This window comes from Ischnura elegans, chromosome 7 (assembly GCF_921293095.1).
Source record: "Ischnura elegans chromosome 7, ioIscEleg1.1, whole genome shotgun sequence".
NCBI lineage: Eukaryota > Metazoa > Arthropoda > Insecta > Odonata > Coenagrionidae > Ischnura > Ischnura elegans.
This window is the reverse complement of record NC_060252.1, coordinates 69,307,774-69,323,475: the sequence shown is the minus strand read 5'-3', so window position 1 is coordinate 69,323,475 and position 15,702 is coordinate 69,307,774. Positions and strand designations below refer to the sequence as shown.

The following is a 15,702-nucleotide window of genomic DNA, read 5'->3' as shown; positions in this document are numbered from 1 at the left end:
GGGACTTGTATTCGAAGAAGGACGAATGAAATAACTTGCTTTTCTAATGGACCCAGAATGAACCATTTACGAAAATTATCTGATTTGTAACTCGAAGTTCGGTTCCCACACAAAATTAGGGCACATGCCATATGCCTCGAAATATGAGTTTGCCATTGGAATTTTACTTTAGGAAACATTTCTACGGCAAATAGGCTTTCAATTTATGGCAATAGCTCTCAATAGACTACGCTCACCTCGTTTGAATTTATGATAATAATGAAGTAAAAGTGAAAATAACATGTTTCAGCAGGTATTTATTTTGTCTTTATATATTTAAAACCAAGTGCATTATACAGTGGAACCCCGATCTATTGTACCCGCATTGATCGTTTTCCCGCATTCATCGTTCGCCGTTCCTGGTCCCAAATAAAGTTCCTCGCGGTCCCGTCGTATAATTTCCCTGCATCCATCGTTTGTCAAAAATGAGACGAAGTGTGTACGTTGTGTTGTTTGTGGCTAATAGAGACAGACACCCCCAAGAGATTGAATTACTATAGGGAGAAGCTGAGTGCCGTGGGATAATAGTTGGAAATATACAATGATGATTTCTGGCAAAACTCGATATCCTCGTAGCTGAGCTTCTCGGCAGTTAATGTGGCATTTTTCCGAAAACAGGATATCATGTTATTATCAGTTATCAATTTACGTGTTATACTATAAGTCTCACTAGTAAGAGTTACTGTGGAATCTTCTCAGGATATTTTGTTTCTCCCTACTAACAATCAGAAATCATCTACTCATCTGGCGCTACGATAATTAGAAAAGAATGGGTAAGTTGCATTCTCTTTAGAACAAAAAATTTCATGGCGCAGTCATATGTTTATGCTTCACCTTCTACAGTATGTTTGCGTAAGACGTACGCGATAGCATCAGTTCCGAACTTCACCTCGCACGAGTGGTTCCGTACTTTCCAGGGTGGGTTGACTTCAAACTAGCGAGTGTTTTTCGTGTGGGTTTAATAAAGTAAGGTTTCATGTTTTTAGTTTTATCCGTCTTCGGACCATCGCCCTTCCGAAAAAACAAGTGAGTACTTTAAAAGATGGACTTAAAATAATTGAATATGAAGAAAAGCATCCGGGATAGAAGCGCGTGAATATTGGAGAACACCTCGGGCTGTCCACTAGCACATGACGGTAGGGGTGGGGGTAGAGCGGGCTACCAGGTGAAAACAAGAAGTGGGATGAAGCCGAAGGTCAGGCGGGCGTGCTGCTGACGATTAACGCAACAATGTTCACGCTTTACACATAGCCTAAATTACATGAAAAATATATTTATATGACAGGAACATTACAAATAATTGACTATTTTTGGCCTATATGATCCGTCTCACAACCAATCACTTCGCCGGTGAAAGCGGTTGTTCTAGGCACAAAATTCACATTGCACTCGTGAATACGAGTACTGGAAATGGCGTTTGATGGATTTTTACATCAGAGAGAAATCCATAATAGCAGGGTAAATGCCGAGTGGAGAGCAAACATTTTTAGTGAGGTGGCATGTTCCTTTAGGATATTTGAAAGAGATATTCTTCGAATCAACTACATGACTTAAGTGTCTCGATAAGGTACTAGTATTCCTGTAATTCCCTAAAATCTTCTTTGAATCCTTTGACAAATATCATAATTACGCGCCAAAATCCTGCGTTTCCTGGGACATAGGCAACCTATCCAAACATTCCCGCAGCGATCGTTTTCCCTCATTCATCGTTTTTTTCGCCCATAACCCCGAAAAACGATAGATCGAGGTTCCACTGTAATTATATGAAATTGATTTTTTGATTTATTACATTCTATAAACAATTTTAATAAATATTTTCCGCGATCTCAGAAAGATTGGGTAAGGGAAATTTGGTTACTGTGCGGTAATAACAACGTGCGCAAGAAACAATCTCTCGGCGAGGAATTAAAAAAGGACTTCCGGTGTTCAGACGGAGGAAGGTCCTAAGGGCATTCGCATATTTAAAGGAGGCCATGGTATTTGGCGTCCGGGCAAGAGTGCGGTTGGGTTGGGCCTTTAGTTGGCCCTGAATTTTCCAAACGTTGACGTCATAAAAGATTTCACTTTTCATTGCTGCGTTTACATTCACGGCGTATGTCGTGTACGTTAATTTTTAGGTAATTTAGGCCGGTGATTGTCCTATTGTTGACTTATAAATGGACCATGAATTTGACGACATTGAGACCGTGAAAACCTGAAAAAAACCGTGAAAACTTGGAAGAAAAACCGTGAAAACTTGGAAGAAAAACCGTGAAAACCTGGAAAAAACCGTGAATTTCATTATTTAGGTAGAGTGGGAACCCTGGTATAATTAGATGTTTGAACACAATCACCTTTGAACAGCATTGTGTATACATCTCAACCAATGCTGAAATGCTCAACAATAATCTCTGTTTCAACTCCTAGCATTTATTCATTTAGATAGCTGTGTAGGTAATTTAACTTGTCTTAACATTTTTCTGTTGTCAAGGTCCATAATGCAACCAAGGATTGAGTAGCTTAGAGTTACCTCAGTATATTTATGAATTTATGATGGGCCGGCAGTAGTACTAGGGGACAGGGCTTCTTAATCCAAAGTGATTGAATCGCTTTCCTTTTATATTTTTTCTCCCAATATAAATACTACAGTTCCACTACCTCACGTTTCAAATTATTTATGTACTCTTCAAAATGTGTTCTCATAATCTAAGATGTATTTCTTTTGCCATTATTAGCTAACCAAGAAAAATTAATTAAAAAATATGTTTGTCGCAAAGTGGCAATCATACGAGTTTTCTTCTTGTTTCAAATAATTTGTAATTATTTCTGAATTCAATTTTCTTTGCAGATGTATTGTGGGTCAATACCTATTGTTTTGATGTGCCTTGTTGTCGCCTTCTACATCATGTTGTTGTCATTTTGGATTGATGATTACCTTCGTCAAACTCATTGGATGGGTCTTCTGCCACCTCCAGAAGAAGGGGAAGAGCAGTCTCTTATTACCTGGGCTATTTATACTGGTTTCTCTGTTTTACCTAGTGTTGTTTATGCTGTCATCATTTACATAATGAATTATGGTTACCGTCGATTTGCCACTACTCTGACTGAATGGGGTAAGTTATATTGATAGGTCTATCAAAGAGTAGTAAAATGGTATCAATTAGTAGTAGATGTATATCATGGAAACCAACCTTAACCTGTCGTATACATAAAAAAAACTCGTGAATAGAATAACTCACTCCTAAGGCAATTAAACGTGGAAAATTTTCTAATTCATTGCCAAGTATGAATCTCAGCGCTAATAGAATTTCAGTTTAATAAATTATGGAATGGGTGACTATGAAAATATTCCGGTCTGAATAGATTTAAAAATCCAAATAATGTTTTCCAGTAATTTTCGTTAAGACTTTCCTTGAGTATAGGGATGTTTTTGACCCAGTCTCCCGTAAATTTCCTTTGCTATGCACACTGGTTTCTCTGTTTAATAGCTGACTTTGAATAGATTTAAAAAAATCAAAGAATGTGTAGTACAAATTTTCATTTTGATTTTCACTTATGAACAGGGATCGATCTGTCTTTGATCCGAAAGAGTATGTGATTGGAGTTGGTGCACCCAAATTGGCCTGTGATGCCTCCACAACTACAACATTTTTATTGGTGATTGGCACTTGTAATACATAAATCAAAGTTTAAATGCTTTATTTCTTCAATTATAGTGCTCCTCCACTTCCTGAGTAGATGCCTAACACTTTTCTGATCAAGTTTCTAAAAAAATATGTATCCATCATTGTAAGAAATATGTAGTATATTTCTGAAATTCATTTGTCTTGAATGACTGAATTTTCAAATAATTCTAAATAAATAAACTTAAATATTCTCTGTACAGTGATATTTATAAAAGTGAATATGGTTAGTGAGGCATAAGATAGGAACTTCTGAGACTGTATATCTTGATAATGCAACATGTATTTATTTAGCAAATGCATTGCAACAAAAATTATTTGATCGTGGATACTAAATTATTTGTTTACTAATTGATAATATATTTTTGTTGGGAAGCATAATATTGATGTTATAATTTCATTTACAAGCTGTAAATGGTTTGTCGAACAAAAATTATTAAATAACTCATTTCTGATGACAAAAAATTCTTTCTTAAGCAAGAATTTTTTAGCATAACCATTCCTTAAAAAATATTTTACAACAATTACATGCCTTAATGGTCAACGTAAATTAAAAGAGACATCTCTGACTCTTGCCCAAGAAAATATCAGGCCATAAAAGGGCTTATGACCTAGCTAAGAAAACTATTGCTGAAAAAATTCTAGCCTACTGAAATTATGCCATTTTCTGACTTGACCCTATTGCCAAATGGTTAAAAGTTGAGTGTCAACTAATTCTTTTCATTCAATTGGAGAGTAAATTCCGAAGAATTTAGCATCGTTCTGTGACCGACTTATTAGGATGACAATATGAAACTTTATTTGTTGGGTACAATGGGTAGAATTTCACTTTTGAGGTGGTTTTTTTCTTTCGCTTTGAATTTGGCGACATTAATGATGGATTCATTCCATTATTTTTGTATGGTTTGTGAGTGTCTCAGTTGATACAGATCTCTCAGTTGAAGATGTTTGATTAGTAATTTCAAAATTTTCTTTCCTTCACAGAAAACCACCGGACCCAATCACAGTTTGACCGACACAGGGTATTGAAGTTGATCCTTTTTGAATTCGTCAACAATTTTATGGCCCTATTTTATATTGCGTTTTATCTGCATGACATGGCCATGCTCAAATTTGTGAGTATTATATTATTTTCAATTGTTACTCGTGTGATTGGTGTATTTGTAATTTTTTTAAATATCCCCTTGAGTGCTCACTCTACATTGCGCTCATCAAAACCATTGAACTCTCCTAGTGAAAAACATTGCCAAAGCTTTTGTGTTCTCTTGCTGTACCTCTTTTAACTATGTCCTCATTATGCCCAAGGCATGATCAGGATGGCCAATTTCCTCGTGCCCATGATGCTAAAAAAGTTCTCACCATACATGCCCTACAAAAATGTTTATGTACCTTGTATTCCCAATTCGTGTGTCTCTTCTACCTTTGTTTTATTGTTTTACTTATTTTTATTGTTATCTAAACTCTATTTACCTTGCTGATTGGGGTCATCAAGCTTAATTATTTTATTTGCACATTTATTAATTCTTTATAATTAATTGTTATATTACTCTTGGGAACAGTCATTTTGTTGTCTAAAGGCCTTGATACTTATTGTGGTGGACCGGAACGGAATATGTACGAATGCATGAACCAAAATAGAACAGTGCGATGGTGGTTGGCGTAACATGGTGAAACTCCTTCATGATGCACAAAGGTTAAGAAAACACTTAGCTGTTTCACAAAATAAAATATATTGCAACCGGTTTCGATACAGCGTATCATCATCTGGCTGTATCGAAACCGGTCGCAATATATTTTATTTTTTGAAACAGCTAAGTGTTATCTTAACCTTTGTGCATCAAAATAGAACAGGTTCTATTTTCTGTGGATGCAATCGCACAAATTGGGTGGTTACACAGTGCATTTTGGCGTTCATTCTCGTGTTCATACATTTAGACATTAACCTGTATGTGTTTATATATGTCATGTAACCAGGCTTATTAGGATTTAGCATGCCTATTTTAGCTTTTAGATCTGTGAATTGTTTTGGAGTAACTGTGGGCCCCTGAATGAGAAAATTACTTCAGTTTTTGTCTATCACGTCAACTTATTAAGCAACAGGGTACTTTCTGTTTTTGTCTCATACATCATAAAAAATATGAAGGAATGTAAAGGGAAATCTTTTCTTATATACTGTCCATACAGGAAATTTGTAGGTAATCTATGAAAAGTTATGGTTTAGCAATGCACATGAATTGACAAATAAAAAAATCTGTGTATACAACCCTCACAAGACCAAAGCTTCTCCTAAGAAGCAAGATTCACTATAGTATCTCCTTCATAACTAGACTGCTATGCATATGTAGCTGGTGTCCTACGGCGTCTGACACCCGGTACCAGTCTGATAAAGCTTATGTCAGACAATTGGAGAGCAGTGATGCCTCCTGTGATCAATGCTCAATCTAACAGAGAGTGGTCACAATCACACTAGGTGTTGTGAAAAAACTTGACGTGGTAGAAGAAAACTAACTACAGTTATGAAATTAGCATGCCTATTTTAGCACAGAGCAGTTCAAAAATTGAAGTCAACAGAAAATGTGTTAAAAATTGTTCCCCTGTGTTATTTATTGTCTTGTCATAATATCAATTAATATGTGTAATTTTCTTTTCCAGCAATTGGCCTTAATGTTGATTTTCCTGCAAATACTCAACAATATTCAGGAAGCTGTGTTACCCATTTGTTTGTTAAAAGTGAGTATTTTGCATTCGTTAATGCCTGCCTTCTACTTTTTTCCTTTTAAGCTATTATTTGGATAAGTATTAATTAGATCATTTTTTCAGAGCTATTTTAGACTGAACAATCAAATGTATTAATTAATATTTTTATTGATCATAGATACATACTTGTGAAGCATTACTTTGCATTCGAGGGGGGACCCAAAAGTAAAGGGAATAGCATGGTGGGGGGGGGTGAGGGGGGCGGCTGAGTGAGGGATCAGTTTTCCCCGTAAAGGGTTCTAAGCAATGAAATTTCCTGAGTCAGTGTCCGAATCCTGGTTGCTCTGAGTGCATCCGATTGTCTATGGGATTTTTTTTTGGTTTACCAACTTTTCCTGATTTAGCGAAAACGTGTAATGGCTGACTGCCGGGAGTAATGCGCGTCTGTGAAGTTTGGTTTTTTGTTGGGGAAAACTCCTGCAGAAACTTTAGTGTTGCTTAAAAATGCTTATGGGGATAGTGCTCTGAGTAATAAACGTATCTATGACTGGTTTTCATCCTCATTCAGGGCACCCATCAACATCAAGAATGGATGACTATGTTGCAAAAATCCACTCTCTTGTTCAAGAAGATCATTGCCGGACCATTGACAAAATTTGTAGATAGGTATTTTTCAGAGGTTAAGGGAAAATATCTGGAAGAAAAGGGCGGATCTTTGGCGCACAGGTGATTGGTTCTTCCTCCACGACAATGTACCTGCCTACACCGCACTGTCCATGAAGCGGTTTTTGACAAAAAAATGGCATGATTCCAATTGTTCACCCCCCCTATTCACCAGAAATTGCCACCTGTGACTCTTTTTAATCCCTAGACTGAAAAGAGATATGAAAGGAAAACGTTTTGGGACTGTAGATGAGGTTAAACAAAAATCGCTAAAAGGCCTAAATAGCATTGACTTATGTGAATTAAAAAATTGTTTTGAACTGTTGAAGAAACGATTAGATAAATGTGTTGCTGTCATTGAAGATTACTTTGAAGGTGATAAAAATTTGGTGGGAAAATATTGATTAGTAATAATGTTATTGCGAAATCCCATTATTCTTAGATCCCCTCTCAATCTGTCACAGAGAGTGCGATAGCAGGAAAAACAGGACAGTGTGAGATAAGTGTAGGGGAATTGGTGGAGGGACTAATTGTTGATAATATGATTGTCAGTTACTCTAACGTCTGGTAGTGTATGCTGTGCTGTATTTGATCAACATCACTGTCAATGAACATATCAATAGATCAAAATTCCACCATATACACTGACTACCTTCCTTTACGAAAAGTTGACCCTTTAATGAAGTGTATGTGTATCACCCATATCTAAATCTGTGTTTATGCAAATATTGACCTTAAAATTTTGTGGTGGATGTTTTAGAGAATCGGATACCTGCTGATGGACTGTATTGAACCCACAGCTTACAAACATCACCTACTGGTAACAAACTCCAATTTACAAAGATATGGTTTGTAGGTTGATTCAACTTCTACTAATTAGAGGTTCTACAGTATAGACAGAATGAGGTCTCATTTAATGGAGCAGTCACATTTTCTATTTTCTAGGTAAGATCCTCTTGGGGAAACAACTCCAAAAAGGATTTTGAAATTCTAAAGGCTTCCAGAAATTCTCAAAGTTTAGTGCATGGTGAATCTGCTTTTGGTGAAGGCATAAGACAGAGGAAGACACCGAACTCTGGGAAAGACAAAACTTTTGATGGCGATGATGCATGCCTTAGTAGTATTCCATGTTTAGATCCTGATGACCCACGGATTGAGCAAGCCATTGCAGAAGGAAAGAAAGCCCCATATGAGGTGAAACAAAATTTAATGAAATGTGGATGCTCATTGTATTTGTCCTAAATTTTAATCTAATCTGAAACAATTAAAGCTTCAGTAATTGTGGCTATGTTACTACATAATGTTCAGTTATCTATTGCGAGTTTAATATGCTTTCTCTCTCTTCTCCTCAGGGCACTTATGATGACTACCTAGAGCTCTTCATGCAATTCGGTTATGTCTTCCTTTTTGCCTCTGCTTACCCTGCTGCTGCTTTCTGGGCGGTTCTCAATAATTTTCTAGAAATACGCACTGATGCCTTTAAACTTTGCCGAGTGATGCAGAGGCCTTTGGCCAAGCGTGTGAAAGACACCGGTGCTTGGCAGGTATTTTCTTTTCTTATTTTTGGGTCTTCTACCTCACTTATCTACTAAGGCTGCATTTCATGGAAAAGGGCTAACTTTTAGAGATGATAATTTGTTTTGCCTACCATCATGGTATAGCGGTGGAAGTTATTTAGTGTTTGGGTGACTAAGTTGAAGGGTTCCTGTATTTTTGCGAATCAAAATGTTTGTGGTTTCATATCTTTTGCATTTTTACAAAATTTTAGACTTCTTGTCATTATTTACAATTTTTCCATAGCTTTGGATGGTGTCAATATCAATTTATTTATCAATACATTCAGAACCTGCAAGCAATAATATGATCCTGAAAATTAAAATTTTCAAAAATCAAGAAGCCCTAATTTCTAAGTATGTAGAATGATATGCTATGATTAGTTACAGAATGTCCAATGACAAATAGAACAAATTTTTTCTCGTGAGTAAATGCAGAATATTTCTCTCCTATCATGTCTGTGGACATATATCATGTTCGTAGACAAATGAATCATGTCCGTAGGCAACTCATAAGAAAAAATATAAAAAAAAGTGTAAATACCAACGATCTCTGCCAATTATGTCATTATATTGTAGGAATGACAAACTGTAATTACACAGTTTTGGTTCTTATATAAACAAAAATTAAATTTTGCCATTAGAAAATGTACGTTTTTGGGAGTATGACCTAACTATTTTAAACGGAGTTGACCTCCATTTATGGCCCTTATCTTTATAAAAATACATATTGTTCATTTGTCCGGCAGAAACGTCATGGTTCATATCGTAGTATCATTTGTTATAATGCGACATGCTGTGGGAAAATAATATTTATTGATGACAACATGGGGAGGATCTATAGTGGGTTCCATATTAAGTTGACAGTACGGGGATATGGGAGAACTGCGTAACCAAACCTCCACCTCATCACTCGGCATCTTCATGGTTTAGGCCACCATGCAAAAACATCGATTTCAAAATAAATTGCAGCAAGCCCCTGGTTCAAGTCATTATGATACCTGTCTGATTTGATCTAATGTTGTAAATGGCATTCATTGTATACAAAAATTCAACACTTTTGATAGTGAATTATTACAATTTTAATATTTTCACAGTGAAAGCCTACATTAATCATTTCATTGAAGGCAATTTATATAAATTTGTTATTAAAAAATGGAATAAAAACGAAATTTGGATCTACCATTCATTATAAAAATTTTCAACTTTTTGTCCCAAAGTAGTTACGTTACACAAAGCAGCATTATGACTCAATAAATGTACTTTGTCATGAAGAATATGGTTCAAAAGGCCTTCTGTGAAAGCTTGAAACCATTGCAGGGAACCAGTTACTTAAAGTCAAGTGAAGAAGATAAAGTCTAAAAGGCAGCATCAGTAGTGGAAATTTATGAAATTATTTTTTATATCTTTTATTATTAACTTTATGGAATAGATATTTCCTCCAGTCACTCGGCATACGTGTATGCAATGATAGAGATAATTATACATTGGATAGTGCTGTTTTGGTGATTTGACAAAAATACATCAGGTGGCTATATGAGAAACAAATCGTAAGAAGTGCCCATACTGTTCACTATATGTGGAATGATCTATAGTTTTTCATGAAAAACCATAATGGTGTTAAAAAATAGAAAGTCTGATAGAGTAGTTCTTTGGGGTGGAATTAGGCAATTGTGGAGTATTTTTTTGTGCCATTACTTTTATCTCAGATAATGTCATATGTAACTCAGAATAGTTTTAAATATTATTTTTGCAATGAATTCAGGATATGCAACAGCTTTTATGATAGTTAAGGCTATAGATGGTTTTTCTGTTTTCCTTTTATGGCTGAATTTTTGAAGAAAATTTGTGCACAAATTTCTTGCTGCTCAAACATTTATCACTTGATTAATGTAAATCAGGCTCTTAATGAATCCGTGAAATGTAGGAATCATTTAAATATTTGTAACAATAATGCTCTTTTTAACATTATATACAGAAGACAAATAGAAACTTAACACTTTCAGGGTTCCCACTCTGACTACAGTATAAAATTCACGGTTTTTTCCAGGTTTTCACGGTCTAAATGTCATCAAATTCACGGTTTGTAGATAAGGTATTTTAAGCAGAAATATTGATCACGTAATAATCATCGGCCGCACGTTAACTAAAAATGTAACAAACGCGACAGATGCCTTGAATGCAAACGCAGCAATGACAGTTCTATCTCTCATGACGTCATCTATCGTTAGCAAAATTCATGTCCGGCTAAAAGGGTGTGAGTGGGAAAATGGAGAGAGCAGGGTGGTAGGAAAGTGAAGAAGTGCCTGATTTTTTGCCAGGGTTAACGTCTTCCAATCGCAGGCTTAAGGTCAATGTGCAGTCATGGCACACTGATCAATTAATAATTGTGCTTCGAATACACGTGTGAGTGGACAGTATTTGCACGTGACTCGGCCTTGAAGCATGATCGAAACATCGATTTTTCTTTTAATCTGTCTATCGTAAATCTAAATTCAAGTTTGAGAGATTTCTAAGGTTTTGTGACGAAATTCACGGCTATCTCCAGGTTTTTTCACGGTAGACTAAATTCACGGCTTATCCACGGTTTTAAGGTTTTCACGGTTGAGTGGGAACCCTGTCTTTCATCACTAAAAGGTTTATGTTGTTGATTTGAATATTTGGAAGCCATTGAGTGTGCAGCGTAGTGGCAGTGATATTGACATATTTTATGTTAATAATCAATCAAATAGTGAATGATCTGTTGACCACTGTAAACATTGGCTGGTAAAATCTACCATAATTTTTTTCCCTTTGATTCTTGGGATAATGTTTCTATTGTATCATGAAGGGTTGTTTGAACTTGTCACGAAAACATCCATTGCATCAAGATTGTTGCCCATGATAAATTGAAATTATTTTTTATTTTTATTCTTTCCAGCGTGCCTTTGAAGCAATGGGTTCTTTATCTGTGATGACCAATTGTGCAATACTTGGCATCTCCATGTGGAAAAATTATTATTCATTTGATGCGCTGTCACATTTGGTGGGATTTGGAATGGTAAGTGCAAAAAATCATTCGTCAATCATGTGTTATTAAATTTCCTGCTTTGAAAAAGTCTTTGTATTCCAAATATTTCTGTTTTTAGCAATGATGTTGCAAAATATAACCTTAGAGTTGACAGCAGCAACTTGGATTCATTATTTGCTTTATACATTGGTCCATGACAGTAGGCCCACTGCTGAAATGCACTTATGGGTGACTATTTTGAATAAATCAAACTGCAGTCCATACTGTTAATGAAATGTGTGTGCCAACTTTGAGTGCATCAAAATGTAAGATAGCTGTCTTAAATGGTGGTGGTTTGGTATATGAATGAATTATCATCTTTATTCTGATCTGAATCTGTGTTGGTTGCTTTTAGCATGTTTTCATGCTTCAAATGTGTTAAATATTAAAGCCAAATGACTTAAAATTGCTGGGAGTGGCTTTTCTTTGGCATATTTATCTTTTAATATGATATGTGTACTTTCATTTGGATCGAAGTTGTAAGGGAGCGTAGTAACTGAGTAGAGCATTTGCCCTCTGAGTGAAATGCCCTTTGTTCAGTCCTTTAGCCTTTGGACATCCCCAACAAAATGCCCCTCCATGAAAGGTGGTTTAGGGAAATTGCATAACTGATCTCTGAAGTAAATGTGAATTTCACACATCTCTGGCATATTTTGGAATGAACTCTTCTCTCACCTAATCAAACCAACCTTATTGATTAGGCCGGAAATTGCTTTCTTGGTTTATGTTCCTATGTACTGGTTGTTATTACTAAATATTTCAGTCTTATTTGGGGTGATTGTGTAGCTGTGAATGGATGTTAGGGAAACATTATTCACATACACTATGAAATCAGTATGCATAAGGCCAAGTTATGTTCAACCACTCCTAGCTTTAATGGAGATTTTCACTGATCGATTTGTTATCTTTCAGAAATAGGCTGTTAGTATGCCTATCTTTGTCAAATCAAAAGAATTGGATGGATGGAGTTCCTTCTGTTCATATTGAGTAAATAATATATTAAGTGATGTGGTTGTGATCAGGTAAGCAATAGGATTCTGGTGGTAGCAATGGAGACAGGACTCGCCAAGCTTGTGGTTCGAGTGTACATGCCCTCTAGAAATCATAGGGAGGAAGAAGTGGCTGAGATGTAGGAACAACTCAAGGAAATCCTGGTTAAGGCAAATCTAGTTGTGGTGGGGGAATTGGACACCTCAGTAGGAGAAGGGAAGCATGGTAATGAAATAGGAGGATTTGGAATGTGGAACAGCAGGGGAGAGAAAGCAGTAGAATTTTTCAGAAGAATCAAGGTATTCATCACAAACATACGGTTCAATCACCGTAAAGGGTGGAGGTATATATGGAAGAGCCCAGGTGTTACAGGAGATACCAGATGAACTATATCATGGTGAAACATAGGTTTAGGAAGAGCATGAAAAACTCGCACATCTTCCCTGCAGTTGATACATGAAGCTCTGAAGGAAACTATGAGGAGAGAATTCAAGGAACTATATTTATGTTTAAAGGGTGAAACGTACAGGTTATTTAAAATGCCTTTTTAGCATTTTAAATATTTTAAACCTGTTTTATTTTCATTATAAATTAATAATGAACTTTAGGAAAATTTTAGATTTGTTACCTAATGGAAAGGTTTCCTTGAGTAAATCCTGAAGTTATTAGTAATATGTTGAATACTATTTTTATTGAAAGCTTTTTTAAATCATGTTTTTATGAATCCATAGGCTGGAGGAGGTGAAGAATACGAAACACTGGTTAGTGACTCTGAAGAACCCCATGGTCCCATGGGAATGAATATGTTGCAGTGGGCTCTGTTAGTTGTGGCCATGGAACATGTGCTGCTGTTGATTCAGTGTCTCCTACACTATGGTATTCCAGATCGCCCTCAGCACGTGAGAATAGCCCTAGCTAGGGAGGCATACTGCTCTAAGCAGGCTCTAAAGCTGCAGGTAAGAAGTTAAAATTGCTAAAATATTTTTTTTATTTTTCAGTGAAAATTTGCATTTTTGTGGCTTATACCAGCTAATTGATTTTAATGAGCTCGGTCATTGTTTATTTATTATTGTCAATTTTTATGATTTGCATTTGGCCATGTCTTTCCCAAATTCAGTGCTATCAATGTCGGCCATGCAAGAGCTCACTCATTGCAATCACCCCCATGAAAGTGTTACAGAGGTAACATACCGAACATAGTGGAGAATTACAACTCAGCTCTGGGAACATGGCAGGAGTCTGTTTCAGTGCAATGTTAATTTTGCAAAAGTTGTTAATTAATGACTCAGTAGAAAATTATCTCACCACTCTGAGACTAGTGGAACCATATCTTTGGGAAGCCATTAGATTTACTGTGGAACCTATGTTCACAGACACCTCCGACTTAAGGACAGCATTTAATTCCCTGGCTGAAGGGTATGCATTTGTATAAGGATAGAACCTGTGGTATACGGACACTCCCACTAATGGACACTGACTCTTTTTAGGCACAATTTTACTCTTTTACGGACACCATTGCCATGGGTTTTCTGACCGATCTCCCAAAATTCGGAAGTTTTTTCCTCTAAAAATAGCAATTATGAACTGTGGGCTCAGGTGTCATCACTTTCACTGTTGACTATGAGATTGACGTGGAAAAAATTATTCAAAGGACTCTTGATGAAGGAGATGATGGAATCATTGAAAGTGATGACAGTAAACTTGAGTGTGAAGTGGAAGAGATGCACGTTGTATTGTATGCCGGTTAGTTGCATCAAATTGAATGCTTTTCATTACAAAAGGCAACAGCAAGGTATTAAGTAGCCTTATTAATGTACAAGTAAATTTTGAAAAAGACCATGTAACTAAAAGAAATAAGCAAACCGAAATCAGTGATTTTTTTACACCTAATCAAGCTATGCATTAGTATTTGTTCATACTAAAATGTGTATGTACTTCACGAATGCTGAATATGTATAGGTACATTTTAGGAGTAAATGCATTACCTTATTTTATTATTTCCAAATTATTATTAACTATTCGGACTTGATATTCGAAATGAAAGGATTTAATTCGGTTGCCTTTATTTGCTACCCCATAATATTTGCGGAGGATATTAAAGGGCAAAAATAAAGAAGGTAAAATAACGGGTAAAAATGAAGTTTTCTTTGGGTTACCTCTGACCTACGGCCACCTTTTTGAGGACCATGAGTGTCTATAAGGGGGAGGTTTCACTGTTTTCTCTAGTGTGAGATGTATTTTTAATTATTAAATCTAGTTAACAAATCTTTCCTTATACACACAACAAAAAATTTTTTAGAAAGTCTTGGCTTATTTTATTTTTTCTTTGGTACAGAAATCCATCCAATCAAGGAAGCAGCTTCGCAGACATAAGACCATCACGGTGCCAGACCGTCATGGTACATCTCCTAAGTCAACATCAGAAAGTAAAGCAGCCAGTTGAGAAATTAGGTGTTAGAATCAAGTTGAAAATAATTGGTGCAGGTGTTTTTCGTGAAAATTATTTTTGATTTTATTTCTGGATTTTGATGTATGACTTTTTATTTAGCAGTAATTCATTTATTACACTGCTTTGTCGCATTTCATTGTGACGCAGTATCCTAAGAGGTTTGTTTTTGAGCATATCATTTTTTGTTGAGTTGTTACTTTTAACAACATCCGTGTACTTAATTACCTCATTATAATATTTGAAGTTTTTATTCTTGTAATTTTTTGAGAATCTTGTTATGTATAAGTATCATGTACCTGCTATTGTATTTAAGAAAGCAGTTGGAACTAAACTTATTGCTGTGATTCAATGATATTCAAAGACTGTGAATTTATTGTTATCAAAACATGAGAAATTATTTTACAAATTTCTGGGTTGAAACTGTTATAAAGTATCAGAATGATAGAACCTATCATTTTGATAGGTGACTACTGATCGCAAGGTGTCAAATCCTACATTTCCTTTTGTACTATCCCAATTTTTTGTGGCTTTTGATGATGTATGTGTGTAACATGCATAAAAAATAAATTCATTATTGCCATTAGAAATGCAACTCTTTTT

The 15,702-nt window shown here is 35.8% G+C and overlaps 1 protein-coding gene across 5 annotated transcripts in view; it reads left to right on the top strand.

The window, feature by feature from the left end:
- The window catches only part of LOC124162117 (anoctamin-10), a 28,786-nt gene extending 13,097 nt beyond the window's left edge, over positions 1–15,689 (top strand). For all 5 annotated transcript variants that reach the window (XM_046538522.1, XM_046538521.1, XM_046538520.1 and 2 more), the window contains 8 exons: positions 2,867–3,131; positions 4,686–4,816; positions 6,354–6,431; positions 8,007–8,255; positions 8,414–8,605; positions 11,535–11,654; positions 13,385–13,609; positions 14,989–15,689. In XM_046538522.1, coding sequence (XP_046394478.1) covers positions 2,867–3,131; positions 4,686–4,816; positions 6,354–6,431; positions 8,007–8,255; positions 8,414–8,605; positions 11,535–11,654; positions 13,385–13,609; positions 14,989–15,096 — 1,368 coding nt within the window. In that variant the 3' untranslated portion in view covers positions 15,097–15,689. The remainder of the gene's footprint in view (positions 1–2,866; positions 3,132–4,685; positions 4,817–6,353; positions 6,432–8,006; positions 8,256–8,413; positions 8,606–11,534; positions 11,655–13,384; positions 13,610–14,988) is intronic.
- Positions 15,690–15,702: the final 13 nt, after the last annotated feature.